At 60.3% G+C, this 23,178-nt stretch overlaps 1 protein-coding gene across 1 annotated transcript; it reads left to right on the forward strand.

Moving 5' to 3' along the window:
• Positions 1–313: 313 nt before the first annotated feature.
• MX2 (MX dynamin like GTPase 2) lies at positions 314–21,113 on the forward strand (the record flags this gene model as incomplete). Its single annotated transcript, XM_084232764.1, has 14 exons — positions 314–436; positions 769–855; positions 5,919–6,111; positions 6,734–6,871; positions 8,379–8,533; positions 10,093–10,231; positions 11,391–11,589; positions 14,302–14,380; positions 15,973–16,095; positions 16,380–16,521; positions 17,937–18,095; positions 18,616–18,692; positions 19,415–19,666; positions 20,874–21,113. 14 exons carry the CDS (start codon positions 314–316, stop codon positions 21,111–21,113), a joined length of 2,106 nt encoding a protein of 701 aa, XP_084088890.1.
• Between the last annotated feature and the right edge of the window lie 2,065 nt (positions 21,114–23,178).

The following is a 23,178-nucleotide window of genomic DNA, read 5'->3' on the forward strand; positions in this document are numbered from 1 at the left end:
CACGGGGACAGCCCACCCCGACCTCCAGCATCCCCAGGGCGCCGACCACTCAAGCCCCAGTGGCTCACCCCTGCTGCTCCCGCTGCTGTGCGGGTGTGGGGCCCCTGGAGGAGCACCCGTAGGCCAGGAGCCCGAGAGCAGGGACACCCCCAAAGCCCTGCCCCTGCCAGGAACCCTGCGAGCCCCGCATCTGCACATGCCCTTGCCCTGGGGGACTGGAGGGTCAGCTACACGCCGCTGAGGGAGTGACCGCCCCGCCCTACCCTGGGAGGGCAGGAATGGGAGCGGCCGTGGTCACGCGTGCTCGGTCCGGATGGGGTCGCGGGGCGCTGCACGCGGCCCCTCGGGCAGCAGGGGAGCCCCTCTGCAGCAGGGTCTGCAGACCGAGGAGGAGAAGCTGGCGGAGCCCCTGCTGGAGCTGCGTCCTGGGGGCGGGGTCTGCAGAGGTGGTTGGGAACCGGGGTAGCTGGGGCCTGTTAAGGGGAACCTGGACACACAGATGGGGAGGATGCTACAGGATCGGGGTGAGGCTTCTGCAAGCCAAGGAACCCCAAAGATGGCCAGCACCCCCAGCAGCTGGGAGAGGAACCCAGGACGGCTCCCAGAGCCTACGGGGGTGGGGGGCGCCCCTGACCTTGGACTCCTGGTCTCCGGACACGCGTCTGTCTTAAATGGCACCAGGTGTGGGCAGCTCTTTCCCTCCAGAGCTCTTGGGGGCCCCCACCCAGACACCCCGCCCCCAGCCATCTCACGGGTGCCCCCACCCAGGCACAGTACCCTGAATTGTCCAGGCCTGGTTCCTGCGTGGGCAAGTCCCGGAGACTGCGCTCCCTCCACCTTCAGCAGGCCCAGCAGGTCAGGGCCCAGGCCACAGCTTCCTGAAGGCCCTGGGGGTCCAAGTGGGCTCCCCTCAACACCCGGCTCCCGCGTGCAGTGTCCAGCGCAGAGTGGAGGAAGCAGCTGTCCTCACCCGCGTCCTCCCTCCTTCCCCAGCCCACGAAGGGGCCACCGCCCGCAGCTCTGCCCGGTCCTGACCCGAGAAGCCGAGACTGCTTCCCCTTTCATGGTTCCGGGCTTAGCGGCGTCCCCTCACAGAAGCCCGTCTGCTCTCCGAGTAAGGAGGTCGCCCCTTTCTCCTCTGTGGTCAGAAGTCCGCCCCCCAATCCTGGCACCCAGGTCTCCAGATCAGGTCAGGCAGCCCCAACCCACGCCCCCCCTTCAGCCTTGAGAGTCTGCCGCCCTGACAATTTCCACACACACGTCATTAAACTGATTGCTTTTCTCTGCTCACTGTCTGATGCTGTTGTGATGCCGCGTCCAGCCCCGGCAGCCCCGCGGAGGCCTGCGCCTGCCCACCAGCCGCCCCGCGGAGGCCTGCGCCTGCCCACCAGCAGCCTCCTCACGCTCCCGGCAGCCCTGCCCTGGGGAGCCGCTGGGGCTGTCACTCCTGGGGCTTGTCACCACCCCCCGCCACCACAGCCAGGAGGGACCCCGCCCTTTCCATTGGCCAGGGACAGTGTGAGCGGAGAGACTGAGGGACACCCCGGGACCCCCAAACTTGCTCGCTTTAAATGGGTTTTGCCATCCGCCCCATAAAGACAAAGCGTATTCTAAGTGTGAAGGAGCTTCGTGTGCACAGCGAGAGGAAGGCAGGTCTCCAGTTAAACACCCAAAGTTCCCCAGCCCCCGGTGGGCAATGCCCAGCAAACAGGGTTGGCCCAGAGCGGGCTCCCTGAGGCCCCCAAGCTTGCCCTAAATCTAAGACACCTTCTGAGGGACCACAGGACAGGGGCAGACGGGCAAGGCGTCTGGAAGGAAAGGAGCAAATTCAAAGCCCAGTCCAGGTAAAGGCCGCCCCGTCAGCCCCGCCAAGTGTCTGCGCGTCTGGACGCCCGTCGCTGACCCGGCCCCGTGCCGAGAAGTGCGATTTCCTCGGTCTCCGCGGGCGCCCTCCTCGGGGCCTCTGCAAGGTGTTCCTCCCACTTCTCTGCCCCAGCTTCACGGTGGGCAGGGAGCAGGGACCTGCCCTTTTTATGGAAATTACACCCTAACTCTACTGGCCAGCCCTCCAGGAGAGGCCGCTGGAGTCGGGACAGGCGGGAGGGGGTGCTGCGTGCTGTGTGGACAGGAGTGTGGGGACACCCCTAATGCCTCCACCTCAGCTAGAGGCTTCTGTGCCTGCCTGGGTCTGTGCCAGCAGCAGCAGCAGCAGCCTGGGGGGGGGGGGGGAGCAGGCCTAGTGTAAGAGGCCTCTGGATGATGCACAAAGCCGCTGGCCCCAGGGTCTTTGGAGCTGCTTCCAAGCCTGACACCCCTTCTCTAGAGGAAAACCCGCCCCCAGGGACCTTCAGCAGGGCAAGGAGGGACTCGGCCTGGCTTTCCCTTGGTCAGAAAGTTAGTTCTAAGAGGGAGAGCGCCGTGGGCCTGGAGAGGGGGACTCCCTTCTCCTGTGCCTGGGGCTCCTGGGGCACCAGGGTGGGGATGCCTGACCCCTCCCCCTTCCCTCACACCTCTGCCCTGCCCGTGTCAGAGGAGAACCTCCAAGCCGGGGCCTTGTGGGGAGAGAGATCTGCTCCTTCCAGCCCCTTAGGGCCTTGGCTGAGATCCTTCTCCCCATTAGAGGAAGGTCACGGGAGGGACTGAACAACCTGCAGATGCCTCCGGGCGTGGGAGAGACCCAGGAAAGTGGAGCTTCTCCGAGAACTGGCACCAAGTGCCCCCCTTAAATAACACCATCAGCCAAAAAAGAAAAAAAACCACCACCACTCAAGAAAGCTCTGGGGAGCAGAAAGGCGGTGGGGGTGGTGGGGAGCGCGCCAGCCCTGTAAACAAGGGAGTGGGTGCGGCAGGTTTCCTGCTGCGTCAGCTGCCCGAGCTCTGCGCCTTGGGGCGGAGGGAGGTCTTCCAACCCAGGGGCTTCACTCTTACAAATAATCCACCTAAAAAAATCCTATGTCAGAAGTATTTGGGGGCTTCTGATTCCTATTTGTAGGAATCAGATAGTCTCCCTATAGGAATGGGGCAGACATGTGCTCCCGGGGTGATTTCCGGGTGCATGAACGCCGGCACCCAGCGCTGACCCTGGGAGAGGGTGACCTTGGTCTGGCTGGGCCTGAGGCCAGAGGGGGGTCTCAGCTCTGGCAGGTCACACGCCTGAGCAGCCCGCGCTGCTGGAGTTAGCCAGCGTGTTCTGTGCCTCGGGGGTGGCCCCGTCTGGGACACTGGGCAGTCTCCGCGCTGGACAGCACAGAAGGCAGAAAGCCCCAGGGCGCCACTGCCCCAGGCCACCACGTCCTCCGGTGGCGCCCACTGGCTCGCAGTGCAGGTTCCCGGGCCCCAGAGTCACTGCCTGGGCTCCCAGCCGGTGGTCAGTGGCCCCCGAGGGGCTGACCGGGCACCCACGGGTGTGGTTCTGGCAAGGGTGCTTCAGCATCTCTTTTTTCTGGTTTCGTTTCTGTGGCCTGACTGTTTGGTTTCACTTCTCAATCTGCTGGTTCCAGGAAAACAATGGGGAGGAGTGATTCACACCCATATAAAGGGGTGGAGGAAGGACGGTGTCCGGCTGCCGGCTCTGTCCCCAGCTCGCAGGCTCTGTCCCCAGCTCACAGGTAGGAGTCGGGCCGGGAGGGGAGCCCCACAATCCCAAAGCGGTGAGCTTCTCCCTTTGTAAGACCCACTCAGGGCACCTTCTAGAAAAGGGGCGACTGCCTGGGGCACAGCCCACCCCCCTTCCTGCATCTGGCCAAGTCTTGTGGCCCCACAGGGGTGACCAGGGACCCCTCTCTCAGGGCCCATCTTTGGGAGGGAGGCCTCGGGGTCCCTTGATGCTGTGATTTGCAATAATGTGTGCTTTGGAGCTGGTCCCCCTCGGGGACCTCGGGGTTTCCTGAGCGACCAGGCTGTGTTGTTATGTTAATGAGGCGACTTGTTATGTTAATTAGGCGGCCGTGGCTTAACCCCAAGGTGACCAAAGGGTGGGGCTGGTCACCTAAGGCGCCAGCCTGGTGATGGCGCTGGAGCTGTCTCCCACCTCGGAAGCCTGAGGTGCAGGAGGCAGCTCAGCGGTCAGAAGCCGGGAGTGAAACTGTCCAGGTCATGGAGCCTCCATGCCAACCCGGCTGAGACATGCAGGGGCCGGGCCTGGCGCCCCTGCAGAGCGTGGCCCGCTCCCCATCCCCTGGCATGCACCTCAGCCCCGGGCTTTCTGAGCTCTCTCCTGTTACAATAAACGCTTCTGAGCTGTGAACCCCGCGGGCACTCTCTGATCCCTAGGGGTCACGTGGGACGTGAGGTCTGCAGCAGGTGGGTCAGAAGCCCAGGTGACCTGTCCATCCCTGCAGCTGCGAATGGGGGTGGGGTGACCGGCGGGGGGGGGTGGGTGATGGGGCTTTGCCGGGAGGCTCTACAGCTTTCTCCGGGTGGGTGGTTCAGAAAGGAGCCCCCTGGGGCTCTGGCTTCTGCAGTGTTGGTCTTTGTGGGGCCGAGCCCGTTCCCAGCCTCTCTGGTGCGGCTCTGTGTCCACTCTCTCTGCTGCCCCTGAGATCACCCGTCGCGGGGTCTGGGCCCGCCCAGGGACCAGGTCCTCACAGGGGTTCCATCTGCCCACGCCTGCCCCCAGATGAGGCGCCTGCACTGCCCTGGCTGACGGGGCGCGCCGCCCACCCCCCACTCATTCCCAGCGGGCAGGGACCGGTCCCAGGCCCAGCGTCTGCTGGCGTGGGTCTGCGTCCAGCGGGGCGGTCTCTGAGCCTTCGGGAGCTCGGGCCCAGGTGGGGGCGACCAGCGGGGCAGAGCACGGTGGGGGCTGGTGCCACTTTCTCTGCCGAGATGGCGAACAGGAGACAGGAGCGTGACCACAGGGGCGCGCCCGGGGGCTGGGGCAGCTGGCGTTGCCTCCCCACACGCCTCCCCACACCTGCAGGCTGCTATCTCTTGAGCCACAGGCGACAGACACATACACATGTCCCAGGGCCGCAGACCGGGCACTGGGCCCCCCTGGGGCCTGCAGATGGGGTGGCTGAAGGGAGGTCAGGACGCCTGGTGAGGGGCCTCTCCCTCTGTCCCTGCAGGAGATCTGGACGCGCCCTCCGGCCCCGAGCGGGCACCAGCTCACGCGTGACGGCCGGGATCTTGACCGTCCCCGATTCCCTCTGTCTTTGCTTCCTGACACCACCCAAAAGAAATGAGTTACTTGAAGCACCCACGGCCCCACAAGGCAGCAGCGAGACAGGCAGAGACAGCCCCAGCCCCGAAGGAGGGCACGCAGGACCCCCCCTGCCTCTCCCAGGACCAGCAGGTGCAGGGAGGGGACCGGGGTCCACAGATGGTAGCGGTCGGTTGGGTGCAGGGATGTTCAGGAAGGGCGCTGAGTGGCTGTGGGGTGCCCCCTCCCCCACGGTACCAGAACCTACATGTCTGGTCCAACCCAACAGCTCAGCTGGTGCCGCCCAGCCCCCATGGGTACTTCTGAGAGCCCCAGAGACAGGCCCAGGCGAGGGCAATGATGGCCCTTGTGGATGGGGGTGGGGGCTTCTGCCCCAGGCGCTGGCTCCTCCCTGGGGCTTTGCAACCACCTGCCCCCACCTGGCAACCCCAGGCCCCGCTGCTCCCCGCTCTGGCTGGGAGCCCCGTCTCTCGGTACCGGTACTGTCTCGCTGCTCTTCAGGCACCTCCATCCCTCCCCATCTAAACAGCCCCCACGCGGCAGCAGCAAAGCCTCCCAGGACATGTGAGGTCCACCCCTCACCCCTGCTGCCCACCCCTACCCCTGCCCCCACCCTTCACCCGGCTGCCCACTCACACCCCTGCCGCCCACTCCTCAGCCCTGCCATCCACCACCGCCACCCGTTCTGCCCCCAGTTCCCGGGGTAATGGCCATCCCCGAGGCCAAGGCCTCCTAGCCCGGCTGCCTCTTGCAGGGGCCCCAGAGCAGCCTGTTCAACCATTATGAGGAGAAGGTGCGGCCCTGCATCGACCTCATCGACTCCCTGCGGGCCCTGGGCGTGGAGCAGGACATGGCCCTGCCCGCCATCGCCGTCATCGGCGACCAGAGCTCGGGCAAGAGCTCCGTGCTGGAGGCCCTGTCGGGGGTCGCCCTGCCCCGAGGCAGCGGTGAGTGGGGGGGGACAGGTCAGCAGTGCCCGCAGGGGCGGCCGGACACCTGGGGCGAAAGCACCCGGGTCCCAGGGCCGCAGAGGCCGGCGCCAGCTTCGGGCCCCGGGCGGCTCAGCGGGGCGGGTCTGCCTGTCCCCCGGCCCCGCGCTGAGCCCCTTGGCCGCCTCGGCACCCTGAGCGCCAGGCCTGGGCCCCGGGGGCTCCTGGGGCTGCCTGTGCGCGCAGCTGCGCTGCTCACCTTCCTGCCGGGGGATGGCGGCGTCTTTCTCCAGCGTTTCCTCGTGTTTCCAAACGTCCGGTGACAGGGGAGGGCGTGGGCAGGATTCCCCGGAGAGAGGAAAGGGTGTCTGTAGGGCCAGCCGTTGCGCGCGTAGGATTTGATAAAATAATTATAGAGGAAATGAAGAAGACATGGCGTCGTCAAGGTGGGGAGAGGGTGGTCCTGCAGGGTCCCCCTCCCAGCTTCCGCCTGCGCCCCCACACCCGCCAGGCCCGGCAGGGGTTCGTCCTGGGCAGAGGGGAGGGCGTGGGGGCGCGGGGACCTGGGGAGGGAAGAGCCAGGACGCCCGGAAGGCTTCCTCTTCAGGGTGACGAGGGTCTCTGGGGAACTGTCCCTCAGGCATCGTGACCAGGTGCCCGCTGGTGCTGAAGCTGAAGAAGCAGCTGCAGGGGGCGCCGTGGAGGGGGACCCTCAGCTACCGGACGGTGGTGCTCAGCCTGCAGGACCCCTCGCGGGTGGAGTCAGAGATCAACAAAGGTAGGTCCCCCGCTGCGGGCTCTGCGGGGGTCGCGGCCCAGCGCCTGCCCCTCCAGGGCCTTGGGGCCTCCTCAGCCCCACGGGGGAGCCCTGCCCTTCCTTCCCGGCTCTGCTGCGGGCTGCCGCCCACCCTGCCCCTCCACCTCCTCCGGCTCCCTCCTGCTCTTCCTTTGGGTCTTTTCCTGCCCCTCCTCTGGGGGGCGGTGTCCTGCGGAGGACCCCCCATCCCAGCCCACACCCCTGCTGGCCCTGCTGGCCAGGGCCTGGTCACCCTGTGTCCACACAGCTCCCGCCACGGGCCTGCCCACAGGTCAGTGAACAAAGTTTACCAGATTCAGTCCCCGAGGTTCAGTGGCTCCAGCATCCTCTTCTGTGTCCCTTGGGCCGTCCCCCTCTGCAGCCCTGCCCCTGTACCCCAGGCTTCTCCCCTTTCCTGCTCTCAGCCACCAGGCAAGCAGGCAAAGGATGACCCTCACCGTGTGGGAGCCTGGGGTCGGGCTTCGGGCAGGCAAGGCCGGCCAGCTCGAGGCAATCGAGGAAGCCCTTAGCCAGTGGCCTGATGAAACCACCCCCCCTGCCACCGGGAGCTGGTGACCCTCAATCTCTGTGGCCTGGCCTTGTCCTTTGCACGCGCACCCTGCAATGTGACGGCTGCACTCACATCTCCTCACCAAGGCCCCCCAGTCTGTCTCCAGCCGTCAGCAGGTCCTGCAGAGCCTGGCCCTAGTCCCCAGTGGCAAGGATCCCGGGGCTTGGCGGAGGGCAGGATCACTGCCACCCCCCAGACCCACCGAGTGGGCATCTGGATTTTACCCAGACCCCTCCCCCACCCACTCCCACCCTGTGGGTCAGATGCCATGAAAGCAGAGAAACCCGCCCGGGTGGGGCCGTGACAGGATTCAGGGGCGCAGTGCACACTGAAAGCACAGGGCTCCTTGTGCAAAACACTGGACTAGCCTGCAGGCAAAAGCAGACCTTTGACCCTCTGGCCACGGGCCTCCTGGATGGCACAGGTGTCTCTCTATGACACAGGTCCTGGTTCGGGGGGCCCATCTTTTGGTCTGGGAAGTCTCAGCCCCATGTGGCCTCAGCCCCATGTGGCCACTCGCGAGGGGCCACCGGCTGGTCCCTGCAGGGCCTCAATTCCGCCCTTTGTGCGTCGCTTGGGGTCCTCATGAAGGGACCCCTAGAGTCGCCATGCCCTGTGGCCTGGCCACCCGGGGGCTCCCACGGTGCCTGTGAGACGTGCTTCCAGCCCAGCCACTGGGGACCCCACCTGGGAGGGGAGCAGTGGGAAGAATTTGTGGGTGTATATTAAAGCCACCGCGTCCACGGGAAACAGTACAAAGAATAAAGGAGAGCCAGACCCGAATGCCCAGAGGGAACACCTGGCCCGTGTGCCTTCGTGCCAGGTGGAGGGGGCTGTGGGGTCCTGTGCCCCGAACACGCGTCACCTTCCAGACGCTCACTCATGAGGACCCTGGGTCTCCCCGCTTGGCCTCCGCAGCCCAGAACACCATCGCTGGGCACGGTGTCGGCATCAGCCACGAGCTCATCACCCTGGAGATCACCTCCCCCGAGGTCCCGGATCTGACCCTCATCGACCTTCCGGGCATCACCAGGTTGGCTGTGGGGAACCAGCCCCCGGACATTGGGGTGCAGGTGAGCCTGTCTGGAACTAGGGGGGTTGTCGTGCTGACATCAGAAGACTTCTGAGGACTCTGCTTGTGTCCCCAAGTGTGCAGGTGGCCCCAGCCCCACTGAAGGGTCAGGGAAGCAATAGGAGGGCCCTTGGCTCGACGAGGCCCGGCCCATCCCTGGGGAGCGGGGTGGGGGTCAGCGTGCGGGCCCAGGTCCAGGGCTACCAGCTGCACTGATGCTCTGAACATGTCAGCAGTTTGATTTTACCTGAAGTCTGCTAATTTTAGCAGTAATTTAAAAAAACGATTGACCCTACATGCGTTCATCCGCACAGGCTGACCGCTGGTTGGGCAGGAGAGGCCAGCACCGTGGGTGGAGATAGTGCGACCCAAGCAGACCGCCCCCATCAGGGAACCTAAGGGCAGGGTCTGGGAAAAGCCAGGAACTTACCAGAAACACCTGCAACGAGTCGACTTGCTCAGTCTGAGGAGCCCTTATCCTCACATGGGGATGGCCTGAAACAGAGGGTCAGCGGCTCCCTCTTTTGAGGCCCAGACCCTGAGCCTGGCCCCTCCGGCCCCCCGGCTGCCCCGCTGGGCACCCGTGGGCTCCTCGCCCCACTGCTTCATGACTGGAAGGACCTCCTCCAGGGAACTGTTCTGGGGAGCAGTCGTTGCCCCGAGATTCTGTGAGTCACAAAGTGACCCCACAGGATGGCGCAGGAGTGAACTGAATTGCACCGACACGTAAGAATGTCTGTCCCCGGCGACCTGCCCTGCAGGTTCCCATGCGGAAGGAAAGGGCTGGCGCGGGCTTTTGAGGGGAACCTCGCCCGCGTTCCCTTCGCCTGCATCCGAGAGGACGTTGGAGTCTCTAGTGAAATGGCCCCTGCGAGCCCCCTCAGCCCGCGGGCGGGGTGCCAGGCTTGGGCTGGACTGCGCGGGGACATGCCCGGGGTCGCCCCAGCACCCGCCGCTGGGGAAGGGCACATTGCGACAGGGCCCACGGCTTTTGGGGGCACCATATGCACACACCATGCACACCCCAAACGTAGAGCCGCACCACACACACACACTACAGTCACACCACACGCCACGCACCACGTACACCCCATAGACCCACAGCACACACACACCACATGCATGCACCCCTGCACACACACACTACACACACTGCAAGCATGCACCCCTGCACACACACACTACACACACACAGCATGCATGCACCCCTGCACACACACACTACACACACACACACAAGCATGCACCCCTGCACACACGCTACACACACACACACCGCATGCATGCACCCCTGAACACACACACATACACACACCGCACGCATGAGCACACTCCTCCCATCAGAGGCAGCAACTCAGGCGTCGGGGGGAGGGCGGCTCCGCAGGGCGGCTCTGCAGGGAGAGGAGACCAGGGAGCCTGATGCGGGCAGGGGGTGGACCTGCTGGGGCGGCACCGGGCCGAGTCCCAGCCCAGAGGCCAGCAGGGGCTGCACTTGGGACAGCCGCCCTGCCTAGCGTTGGGGTGACCAGGACGTGCCTTCCTTGTGCCCCTTGGCCCCAGATCAAGAACCTCATCAAGATGTACATCCAGAGGCAGGAGACCATCAACCTGGTGGTGGTGCCCTGCAACGTGGACATCGCCACTACTGAGGCGCTCAGCATGGCGCGGGAGGTGGACCCCGACGGCGACAGGACCCTGGGTGAGCGCAGGGAGCCAGCTCCAGCCAGAGGGGAGGGAGACACTGGTCTAGAAGGTGCTGGAATGTGGCCGCCTCTGAAAAGGCCACGCTCCTCTGTCCCAGCGAGAACCCGGGGCCAGGGCCATCTCCACTCACAGGCAGGCGTGGGTGTGTGGCCGGGATTTAGAGGTTCTTCTTCCTTTGTCCCTCATTTGCACTCACCCCCATTCTGGATGTGGGGCCAGGCTGCCTTGTGTGTCCCCCATGAGGGTCCGGGAGCAGAAAGGCTGTCAGCTCCACTGTTCCACAGGTAACGTTCGCACCACCCCTGGGTGCGAGAGGCCTGGGTGACAAGTGGACCTGTTGCCAGTCGCCTCTGTGGTGCCCGTCTGCAGAATTCATATTTGGCCTGGCTCTTCCAGAGGCCTGGGCACCCCTAAATCCCCTATAAAACACCCTCTCCCTGGACGAGTGCAGGAATGAGCCTGAGAGCCTGCGACCTGGTCCTCCCGGCCGCCGTCCTCAGATCCCACCAAGACACAGGGTGACCAGGGCCTCCCTCACTGGCAAGCCTCAATTTTTATGCGCTCATACTTTGTCCCCGAGTAACACGTGCTCAGGGATCTTCGTGGATGGTTTCTGGTGCCGGGGAAGGGCCTTCCGGGCTGTGGTCTCCCCTCCCTGAGGCGCTGCTCCCATAGCACGACTGTCTGCACGACAACCCCGAGGTGGAAAGGACGCCCTCGGGCAGGACGGGTTAGACTCAGCCAGCAGCTCCCTGGCCCAGGAGCCGGCGCTGCGGGAAGAGGTAGACGAGATGGCCGGCCGTGACCACCGAGCCAGGGTCAGGCCAGGACCAGGAGGCAGCATTCAGGTGTCCACTGTGAGCCAAGACGCGGGACCGATGGCCTCATTGGCCACGAACACTAGGAGCTCGAGCTTCCGGCCCCGTTGAGCAGGAAGGCTGGGCCAGAACCCAGAGGGGGGCGCAGGTCTGATGTTGAGGGGGTGACTGGTACCCGGTACCTGCGAGCGCAGGAAGCAGCCTCTAGACTTGTGAGACAGGCAGGGAGAGAGCCGGTGGCCGCGCAGCCGGGGACAGCTGTGGGGGCTGCATCCTGGCCATGCGGGAGCCCCTCGCCTGTGCCAGCCCATCCCCCTACGTCTCGCCTTCCCACAGGGATCCTGACCAAGCCCGACCTGGTGGACAAGGGCGCCGAGAAGAACGTGCTGAATGTGGCTCAGAACCGCGTGTTCCCCCTCAAGAAGGGCTACATGATCGTGAAGTGCCGGGGCCAGCAGGACATCATGAACAAGCAGAGCCTGGCCAAGGCCACCGAGAAGGAAATCAGTTTCTTCCAGACGCACCCGCACTTCAAGTGAGTGTCCGGGCGTGGCACCTGCCCGGCGGCCCAGGCCCTCCTGCTCTGCTGCCAGAGTCCCCGGCTCACTCCATCTGGTTGCTTCCTCTGGGCCCTGCGACCCAGTGGCCCCTGGTGGCATTACCGGTGCGGGGGTGGGAGGGGGGCCACTGTGGCTTCCCAGAGTGCTCTCTCCTGCATGATCCTCTGAGCCCCACACCAATACCCACGCAGGAGAGGGTTGTCCTTTTTTTTTTTTTTTTTTGCATTTTCCACTCTTTTTTTTTAAAGGTTTATTTATGCATACAAGAACTGGGGTGTAGCCCAGAGATGCAGGGGGGTGAGAGGACTCACCAAAGACAGAGTGGGGAGCAGAACAGGCAGATCCACTGAAATACCCTGCTGAGGGGAGCAGCGGGGAGACAGGAGAGGTCTGCTGCACCCTATGGGTCAGCTCCCTGGCCGGGGATCGAACTCCTGCTGCAAGGGCTGGAGTGCTTCACAGTGCTGACGCTGAAGCACTTGCACCACCAGGGAGGCCCCGGTCATCCCACTTTTATAAACGTGGGTGGTGAGTGCATGGAGACAGACCTCCCTTCCTCTCTCTCCCAGGACCGTGTCCTCTGCCCTCAGTCACCGCGCTCAGACCTGCGGTGGGGCCCTCATCTCTGGGCTGGCCCTGGGTTCTGAGGTCAGAATCCAAAGGGTTGAGTTTCCAACAAGCCCCCCGTGGAGGCGGATGCAGCTGGTCCAGGGGCCACATGTAGGGAAAGTGCAGTGACCCCCGGGGTCCCTCCTGAACTCCTGTTATCAGCAGACATGCTGCAGCCACCTGCCTGGGGTGTGGTCCTGGGCAGGCGACTCACCTCGCCCTTCCATGTCTGCCTCTCTCTCTGAAATGGTCAGTGGTGAAACACTTCAGTGTCTATGAAGCCCTTAGAAGAGTTCCTGGCACTTAATAAGCCCCAACTAAGCTTTTTTTTTTTTTTTAAGTTAAAATTTATCACAGTGAGAAACAGGTAACTCAAGTTCTGTCCTGTTAAGGAGTTTTTAAATACACCATACAGTAGTGCCAACTGTAGATGTGGTGTCATTCAGTAGAACTCTCTAGAACCTACTCATCTGGCTTGATTGAAAGTTTGCACCTGCTGATTATAACTCCCACTTCCCCATGCCCAGCCCCTGCAGCGCATGCCACCCTCTGATTCTACGAGGTTGACTATTTTAAACTCTGGCATGTGTGCGGCCACGCGGTGTTCGCCCTTCTCAAACAGACTCGCTCCACTCAGCGGCACGCCCTCCACGTTCATTCCGCTGTCACATCGACAGAACTTGCTTCTTGTTCGGGGTGGAATGTTCCATTTATCCATCCATCCAGCCTCCAGCATTGAGGTTGCGTCTGCGTCTTCCGGAACGTGGACAAGCACCGCCGAGGCGTGCTCCTGTCTCTTTGAGATCTTGGTTTCCTTTCCTCTGGATATGTACCCAGAAGCGACATTGCTGGATCACATAGCTGTCCTCTTTTCAATTTTTCTGAGCCACTTTGGCACTGCTCCCCACACAGCTGCAGCAGCGCCCAGGCGCCCAAGGTTGCCACGTCCTCCCTTGCATTTGCCTTTCGCTTGTTTTGTTCTGCAAGACCCATCCTAGCAGACGGGAAGTGGTTTTGATTGGCAGCACCTAGCTGATAAGTGACCGTGCGTATCTTTTCTTTTCATACACTTGTTGGCCATTGATATCTTCTTTCATGGAAGGAATTTCTATCCAACTTTTGAGCCCATTATTGGGTTTTTAATTGTCTTTGTTATAAAGTTGTAGAAGATTCTTATATATTCTTGTAATAAACCCTGCATCAGATATGGGCTTTGAAAGTACTTTCTCCTGTTCCATAGGCTGCCTATTCCTCTGTAGATCATTCCCTTTGCTGTGTAGGAGCTTTTCAGTCTGATGTAGTCCCCACTTTAGTCTAAAGTTTAGTCTATTTTTTGCTTTTCTTGCCTGAAATTTTGGTGTCATATCCACAGAATCATTTCCAAGACCAATGTCATGAAGCTCTCCCCCACTTTCTTCCAGGAGTTTTATAGTTTCAGGTCTTAAATTAAAGCCTTTACTCAATTGTCAGTTGATTTTTGTGCCTGGTATAAGATAAGGGTCTAGCTTCATTCATTTGCCTATGGGTGTCTAGTTTCCCCACATTTGCTGAAAACACTATCCTTTCCCAATTGTGTATTTTTTACATCAAAGGTCAGTTGGCCATATGTGCATGCATTTATTTCTGGTCTCTCTAGTCCATTTTATGGGTCAATATATATTTCTTGATGCTAGTACCATACTGTTTTAATCACTATAATTTTGTGATATGTTTTGAAATCAGGAAGTATGATGCCTCGAGCTTTGATTTTCTTGGGATTCATTTAACTGTTGGGGATACAAAATTAGTAGAAGAATAAAATATGAATTTGGACAAACCACTTTATATATACAAAGTTAGGTTGTTTTGTTGCCTGATAAAAAGATCATTAACCTTATGAGTTTGTTGGGATGATTAAGAGAAAACGACCAAAACGTTCCTAGCACCATGCTTGCGAGGTATAGTCTCCCTCCATAATTAGAACCCATCTGCCTCAGGTTCTACCTGGCCTTCCTGAGGGCAGGTGGCCTTCCCAGGGCTGAGTTCACCAATCCATGCTCCAAGCCCAGTCCAGAAACTGAAGCTGTGTCTTGTTTCAGGGCTCTCCTGGATAATGGAAAGGCCACAGTGCCCCGCCTGGCGGAAAAGCTGACCGCCGAGCTCATCTCGCACATCACTGTGAGTCAGTGGGTTGCTTTGCAATTTTAAAAATTGCCCAGTGCTGGGGCTTCCTACCCAAAGCTGCTCAAGTCACTCCCAAGGTCACGAGTGGGCTAAGATACCCTGCCAAACTGCCCAAAGGAGCAAACCAGCACATTCTGAAAACCAAACCCTCAAGGTCAGAGGCTCATAGGAGAGTGTCGTTCCCTGACACGGAAACAAAGAGCTGAACCAGTCCACTGGGAGGCAGCAAAAAAGCCAAAGAGGAGAGCGATGAAGGTTTTGCGGTGTCAAAGGAACCAATGCCGGCTTAGCAACTTGTCCTTCTTTTTCGTGGGTTGTTAACTTCATGGTGTAAAAGCATTTCCCCGGCCTCAAACTTGTAAGAAATAGTGTTCAGTTTTTCCTGGTTCTCAAAAATGGGAACCACATGCAAGGTCTCATGGCATCATTAAGGAGAGGGGGCCCTGGTGCCTAATGAGATGTAGCACATCTGTAGGGTCTGCAAGTGGGAGGGGGGGCTTCCTGCCGGGCTGAGCAACAGGGAATGCTGATTGTTACCTGCTCCGCGCAGCTGAGCCCAGGCCTGCACCCCAGCCCCTGAGGAATGACGCGGCACCCCGGTGGAGGTCTCCCTCCAGGGGCCAGGGCACTCCAGCCCCTCTGTGTGAGCCACCTGGGGAGCTTGTTAACACCCGGGGTCTGGATACTATTTCTCCACATTTAAATAATTTGAAGTTAAAAGTTGTACCATTTAAAAAATTTTTGAGACTCAAGACAACCATGATGATCATCATCTGAAAATCAGGAAAAGGTGAATCCATTTCTGCCTCTAGAGTCACATTATCCAGGGAAAAAAAGGGCAAAAAGGGCAGAAGGGCCCGTGAGACCTGCTGAACTTCCCCTGTCCAATGCGTGGGCCTGCTCCTCACGGACGCCTCCCGGCCACCCGCCCCCACGCCGGCCGCAGGGAGCTCACTCTCCGCAGCAGAGCTTGGCTCCCGTCTCCTCAGGCGTCTGCACCTGCCGCGTTCGCCTGGGCAGGCTGCAGAGGTGGCGAGCAGGTGCCTTTGGAACTCGTGCCTCCTAGCTCAGCGGAGACACCAGCAAATGCTCGTCTGAGCCCCGGGTCTGCGTCCTGCCGTGCGCTGCAGACCTGGGATGCCCGCATGACCCACGGGCAGCCACAGCCACCTGGCGGGCCCGGGTCCTCCCTTGTCCCAGTCTTCATGGTCCTCTGCAGCGGTGACCGGTTAAGCCCGGACCCAGCCTGACACCAGCACCCACGATCGCAGTTGGGGCTCCTGGCTGGGCACCCACAGACGGTCACTGAAGAGCCTTACAGCCATTCCAGGGCACTGTCCTCTGAACGCAGAGCACCACCAAACCAAAGGCCCCCGCGGGCCCACAGGCGCCCCTCCACTGCGCATCAGGACTCAGGGCTCCGTACCTGGTGCCGCCTTCCCCGCCCTGGCAGGCCCCGTCCCGGCAAGCCCCGCACAGTGACGGGCAAGCCGGGGCCCCTGGCGTTCCAGTGGGATCTGCCTGTAAACTAAGCTGCCAGCAGCGTTTCACCCACACCCCTTCACTGTTTCTATTATTTTGTTCAGAAATCGCTCCCGCTCTTAGACAACACAATAAGGGAGAGCTACCAGCAGGCGACGGAGGAGCTGCGCCAGTGCGGGTCCAGCATCCCCACCAACGAGAGCCACAAGCTGTTGTTCCTGATAGACGTGAGGCTTCTGGGCTCCGCCGCCTCCCACGCCCGGAGGCCGGTTCTGTCCGCAGGCCCCTGCAGACGGCCGGCTTGGGGCGGTCCTCTGAGTGTCCCTCCCGGGGTGGGCCGGGACCCTGTTTTGCTGGGGCTGCACTCCAGGGGTCTACCCTGGGGGCGGGGGCGGGCCCATGAGCTGATCCCCTTGCAGCCCCCCAGTCCCTGGCACCCCACACTGCAGCACCATGTCCTTGCTCTTTAAAATAATTCAGCATAGATTGATGATTTTAATGTCATTTTCAGAAAATAAAGGGGTTCAACCGTGACATTGAAAAGTTAATAGAAGGAGAAGAAACTGTAAAGGCGAAAGAGATACGTTTATGTAACCGAGTCAGAAAAGAGTTTAACAAGTGGGAGCTCATCCTTCAAGACCATAGGCAAAAAGGTCAGTGCTGGGGCCGGGTGACCCCAAAGGGGTCTCGTACTCACCAAGATGGAGCTGCCTCTGGCACCAAAAACGTGTGCGCAGAGCAGAGCATGCTTGCTCCAGAGGCCGTGGGCCTCAGCAACCGCCAGCCGCTTCCTACCCCCAAGGCGGCCTGCCCAGAGCGAGGCCCTCGCTCCCGACCAGAGACAGCTGGGCCAGCTCTGCTTCTCCTCACGCCGTGCTGTGAGGACAGACCATGCACGCACCCAGCTCCCCCCTCTTCTCCCCCGGGCCCAAGGCCAAGGGGGCAGTGGTGGGGCAAGGACCTCTCGGCTTTGCCAGGCAGAGTCTGGGCTCCAGTGGTGCCCCCACCAGAGGCCTGTGAGCATGTGTGTGGGTGTGGGTGTGTGCACAGGTGTGCGCAAGCATGTGATGTGTGCACGTGCTCCGGCACTTGATACCAGCACTATCCACTTTGGTGGCAAGACCCCAACGACAGTGGGACGTATTCTTGGAAGATCTTCAAGTTCTTACAAGAATGTTTGGTGTCTATTTTCATTGAACGAATCAGACCCTTTTCTACCAGTTATGGTTTTTTTAAAGATTTATTTATTTATGTGTACGAGAGCTGGGGTTCAGCCAGAGGTGTGGGGGGTGGGAGGGTTCACCAGAGCCAGAGCAGGGAGCAGAGCACATGGATCTACTGAAATCCCCTGCTGAGGGGAGCAGCGGGGAGACAGGAGAGGTCTGCCGCGCCCTGTGGGTAGCTCCCTGGCCAGGGATCAAACTCGCCTGCAGAGGCTGCGGGCAGCTTCATAGTGCTGCGTGTTAACCTCTTGGGCCACCAGGGAGGCCCCTTTTCTACCAACTATGAACTCCATTTTTTTTTTAAAGATTTATTTATTTGTTTGTTTGTTTGTTTGTTTGTTTATTTAAATATTTATTTATTTACACAGGCACTGGGTACAGTCAGAAGCGCGGGAGGGTGGGAGAATTCACCAGAGCCAGAGCGGGGAGCAGAGCAGGCAGAAGGACCTAAGCACACTGCTGAGGGGAGCAGCGGGTGGCAGGAGAGGTCTGCGCGCCATGTGGGACCCTCCTCCGGTGGCCGGGGAGCAGCCGGGGATCGAACCGGCGCTGCAGAGGCTGTGGGCAGCTTCGCAACCCAGCGCTCAACCGCTGTGCCACCGGGGAGGCCCCCAACTATGAACTCTTAATGTCTCTCTCAGGGCGATGACTTAAAATTGCAACATATTTTCATAGAATAAAATTCGTGTTTTCTAAAAGTGGTATCAGGCCATGAATATTTTTTCACTATGAAAAAAAAAAAAAACTCCAAGTAGAAATAACACTGCAGGTGCCCCTGGGAGGGGGTGTCAGAACGCCTGTGGGATGATTAGGGTTCGTGGTGGTGAATGCGTTTGTTGTTGCAGTGAAAACCATTGTCCACAAGGAGGTGTCCCAGTACGAGGAGCAGTATCGCGGCAAAGAGCTCCCCGGGTTTGCCAGCTACAAGACCTTCGAGGCCATCGTGCAGCAGTACGTGAGCCAGCTGGTCGAGCCCGCCCTCACCATGCTGCACAACATTGCGGGTGAGGCCTCTCCCACACGTCTCGGGGACCCCGCTCCTGGGCGCCTCGCAGGCTGGCCCAGCAAACACATCAACATAGACAGACTCATGGGACACAGCGGCTCAAGTCAAGGGCCAGAGGCGGGGCATGGACACAGCTGTGAATTGCAGAGTACATGGGACCAACCGCGGCTTGGTGTCCTGAGCGCAGGCGTGGGGGGCGGGGGCCAGCAGGGAGAGGGGCCTCACACACCAAGGGGAGGACCACTTCCGGGCATGAAACCTCGCCTCTAGATGTCTGTCCTGCCCCGACACGCCTCACCCTCTTGGGGCCCGCGAGGGAGAGTCAGACGCAGACCCCGCAGAGGCGCACACCCCACAAAGATGGCAGGAATTAATCTCTCCCTGGGATTGACACCCCCTTCTCTCTTGGGCTGCAGATCTGGGGAGCTTAGCCCTCGATGGGGCACGACCTGCCTGTGTCTTTTACCCCTTCTCACCCCACCTGCATTTCACTGCGTCTTTGTTCTTTCTCGCATTAGAAATGATTGAGCTCAGTTTCATGGACACAGCCAAAGAACGTTTTGGTGATTTTTTGAACCTGCATCAAGTAGTCCAGGTGAGCGCCCAGTTTGCTTGCCCATCGTCCGGCGGCCTGTCCGCGTCTGGCCCCGCGTGGCTCTGGGTGTGTGGTCTGGAAGTACGAGCCCAGGCTCCGGCCGTGGGGCTGGGCAGGCGGCTTTGGGGAAGGCGGCTGCTGTGCTTCTGCTCGGAGCCGTCGGCCTGTGCTCCTAGGCTTTTTAGGCCTCCAATCCGCAGCCTGGCAGCGCGGGGCTGCCGCCGGGGCCTGAGCGCAAGGCTGGTTAGGGATGGGTTGGCGATTTGAATCGTTTTCTAGCAAAAGGATAGCAGGGCCCACAAGCCCCCTCCAGAGCTCTGTGGGTTTCCACTAAGCAGCTCGAACCCCTTGCAGTAAAGGGGAGAAGGGTGTTCCCGCTCCCTTCAAATTCAGGACAAAAAATCCTCTGGCCTGGCCTGGGCCAGTGGATCAATAGCTCGTTCTGTCACTCCCGGCAGCCAGAAAAAAACTTCGATTACATCTCTGACACGTAACTTAAGTGTCCTCTCCGAGCAGCTGATGAGTCAGGTGGGACAGGGGCCTGCGGGAGGGCGGGGCCCGCCAGGCTTGGCAGCCCCTGAAGCTCCTGTCAAGTCTCAGGCCTCCTAAGGCCTAAGGTTATTTTAAGTGTGATGTTCCGCATAATAGCAGTTTTGAAGTTGTTGAAACTGCAGGGGTGTAGGGAGGGGAGAAGCCAACGCTTCTCGTTCTTATCCAATCAGAGCAAGATCAAAAGCATCACACAGAAACAAGTGGGAGCAGCAGAAAACCTGATCCGGCTTCAGTTCAGCATGGAGCAGCTGGTCTACTGCGATGACAGCATCTACGGCCTGGTTCTGAGCAAGGTCCGGGAAGAGACGTTCAGCCCCGCGGTCCAGGTTTTTGCGAGCCTGCAGGGCGCCCACCCTTCAAAGGCGAAATCTCCGATTTCTTCCTTCACTGAAATCGGGGTGCACATGACCGCGTATTTCTCGGTGAGTGTGCAGGGGCACGAGTTGAGGGGCTGTCAGGGTGGCCCCTTCTGCAGCCCCTTCCGCGGTATGAGCGCCCCACGGCTGGAATCGTGATGCCCGCTGACCCCGTGCAGGCCCTCTCGTGACTGCCCCATCGGGTTTTTAATGGGCAGAGCCTGTGCTCAAACTCAGTCCCACACCCAACATTCCTTCTAATTTGTAAGTCGGATAAATTCTATGCTGTGCGTCAATCACGACGGCGCCACCACAGCCTCGGCAAACATGACCAGTGCTCACATTGCTCACACTGACTCAGTTTCTCCGGGCGCTTACAGAGCGCTCAGCCTTTTTGTGGGGTGCGCCTGTAGTGTGCTCACCCCGCAAAACAGGATGAAAATTCCCTTACCTTAATTCCTTGCCCCAATAGACTTCAGGCTCCCAGTCCCGCATCCAGGGGCGAGAGCATCAGGGTGCATGGAGAGGAGGCGCGCGGGGGTGGGGTGGGGGCTTCCAAGACCCTTTCATTTCTTTTTTTTTAAAGATGTATTTATTTATTCATACAAGAGCTGGGGTACAGACCAGAGATGTGGGGGAGAGGACTCCCCAGAGACACAGTGGGGAGCAGAACAGGCGGATCCACTGAAACACACTGCTGAGGGGAGCAGCGGGGAGACAGGAGAGGTCTGCCGCACCATGTGGGTAGCTCCCTGGCTGGGGATTGAACTCGTGCTGGAGAGGCTGCTACAGCTTCATAGTGCTGAGACTTAACCCCTGCGTCACCAGGGAGGCCCCCAAAGTCCTTTCTTAAGAGGATAGCAAGTAGGCTTACAGGACACGGGGTCTGGCTGTCGGGCAAACAGGGTCTGCCTATGAGGAGGGGCATTGAAGTGAGTCCCAATTGCCGGGGGCCGTGGGGTCAGAAGGTCCACCAGGGAGGGGGGCGAGGGTCAGAGAGGGGCTGAGGGCTTCCTGTTAGGTGGGGAGGCAGGAATGTCGTGTGGGTTTGCTGACCCACGAGGTGACTCCTCAGGGCCGAAGGAGGAGCTGGGTACAAAAGCCCAGACAGAAACCTGCCAAGACTTGTGGGTGGCCCCAGAGTGGGGACAACAGACCGGCAAGATTTAGCGGGGTAACCCTGCCTTCATCCAAGAACCCCGAGGCTTCCCTCCAGAACCACAGAGCTGGGGCGGGGATCCCTCCAGCCAACCCTTCTCCCCCCCGCTTCCAGGAAACCAGCAATCGTCTCTCCAACCAAATCCCGCTCATCATCCAGTACTTCGTCCTCAAGGAGAACAGCGAAGACCTGCAGGGGGTGATGCTGCAGGTGCTGCACGAGCGGGAGCACTACTCCTGGCTGCTGGAGGAGCACAGCGAGACCGCCAAGAAGAGGCTCTTCCTCACGGAGAAAATCGACCGGCTGGCCCAGGCCCGGCAGGCGCTCTATAATTTTTCCAGCTCCAGGGGGTAGCTGCTGCTCCCCCTCGGGTCCTTCCTCCTTGCGCTGCCTGCGAGGGGTGGTGCAGGAGGCCCCTTCTCCTGTGGGCAGACCCTCCTCTCGCGCACCAGTCCTCTGGGGCGCTGCTCCTAGGCCCGCAGTTCTCGCCCTGCGCCCCACCTGCCCCGCAGCGGGAGGCCCCCTCCACCGCTGCAGCCTGGCCCGCCTCCCCCAGCGTGCCCTGCCCATGCTCCTCGGAGGGGGGCGTCAGCATCGTCCCTCTCGTTTCCAGCCCCTAGCGCGGCTCGTCGCTGTCGAGCGCTCAGTGGCGGCCACACCACAGGCCAGCACGGAGTCCCAGCGGTGGGCTGTGGGGCCGGTGTCCCCGCCGGCCACTTTCAGAGGCAGTTGGCCTGGTCACCCGTGCGCCATCCTCTGTTGAACCATGTGTCCAGCCGGCCAGGAGTGACAGCCGAGGGACGCCACTCTGCTCCCATGAGCCCCCACGGCAGTCTCGAGTCCTGCAATTTGATCCTTGATAAGGAAAACCGTATTTTGAAAAGCATGGAGGTCACCGCTACGTCCGTCTCTGGACTGGAAGAACAGAGCTGCTTCCCCGACGGCGGCCTTCCCGGACGGGGTTCGGGCGCGAGTGACGCCACGGCCGCAGACTTCCCGCGCCGAGCCGGTGCCGCAGGTCATGTGCATGAAGCCTGTGGTTCCAAACCCAAACATAGCAGATCCTTTCCTGGTCAGGTTCCGCCGTCGCCACCCGCAAGGCCTCCTTCCCCGGGCCCGCGCCCGAGCAGCCCCCACCCGCGCCTTCCCTCCAGCTCTCACCTGCAGTTCTTGGACGCTTTTTGAGCCAACCTCTGCGTCTGCTTTAGACACGAGCCCGGCTTCCTCCCACGGGCGGGTGTCCCGTTCCCAGTTCCCAGCACCGTTTGTGGAAAAGCTCGCCCTCTCCCCTGGGGCTCGACCGACCCCACCCCACCGTCCTGCCCCTCAGCCCGGCTCCTGCTCAGTCCTCTCCATCTGGCCCCGGGGGCTGCCTTGAGGCCGAGCCGCACTTTCCAGGACTGTCGCTGTAGTGAGTTTTGAAGTCAGGAAGTTTGAGAAGCTCGGCCTTTGCTTTTTCAGAAACTGCTTTGGCTCTGTGGGGTCCCGTGAGAACCCACGTGAATCTTAGGCTGGGTGTCCTGTCTCTGCAAAGGCCGTCACTGGCATTTTGACTGGAATCGCACCGAAGGGGTCGATCCCTCCCGCGGTGCTGACCTGCCCGAGCTGCAGCCTCAGGGGCCCTGGCGCAGGCGGCCTGTGCCTGTCCCCGCCTGTGGTCCCTTCCAGCGCGTTGTGTCATGTCCAGTGGACGCGCTTCCCCTTCCGTGGTCACTCCGAAGCGCGTGGCCATTGTAGACGCGACTGTTTTCTTCATTTCCTTTCTGATTGTGCACTGGTAGCTCACAAAAATGTAATGAATTTTTATGTGTTGTTTTTGTATCTTGCTGCTTCGCTGCACTGTTCATTAGTCCTGACGGGTTTTTTTTTTTTTTTTTTTTTTTTTTGGTGTGAAATCTTTATGTTTTGCAGAGAAAATTGTACTTTTCTAATTTGGATGCCTTTTAATTTTTATCTGGCTTAGCGGCTTGCTCCACGACTTGAGAGGCATTGACTAGAGTGGCCAGGTGGGGGCCCCTGCCTGAGTTTCCTGCCACTTGTGTCTCAACATTTAAGGTAACGATTCTGAGAAGAAAGGCTCGAAGACAACGCTGGCCCCAGTGTAGGCGTCCTTCACGTCTTTTGATGTGGCTTTTCCCCTCATTGGGTGAGTCAGTCGGGCCATGTGTACACAGAGTAGCAGAGACGAGGGAGGGTCTCGAGCCCCGCTGCGCGCCTCCCGGCTCACTCCTTATTATAAATGCTATTATAAAAATAAAGCTTGCAAAAAATGAAGTCTGATATTTAATATTTGTTCCATAAATTGAATACTCCAACCCTCCCCTCGATGGTTCCATGTATTTCACACATGTACACGTTCGCACACACGTGTCCAAGTGTATACACCCAGGCACACGCACGTGTGTGTATACACGCAGTC

The sequence above is a fragment of the Talpa europaea genome, assembly GCF_964194135.1.
Source record: "Talpa europaea genome assembly, chromosome: 4".
NCBI classification, from domain to species: Eukaryota; Metazoa; Chordata; class Mammalia; order Eulipotyphla; family Talpidae; genus Talpa; species Talpa europaea.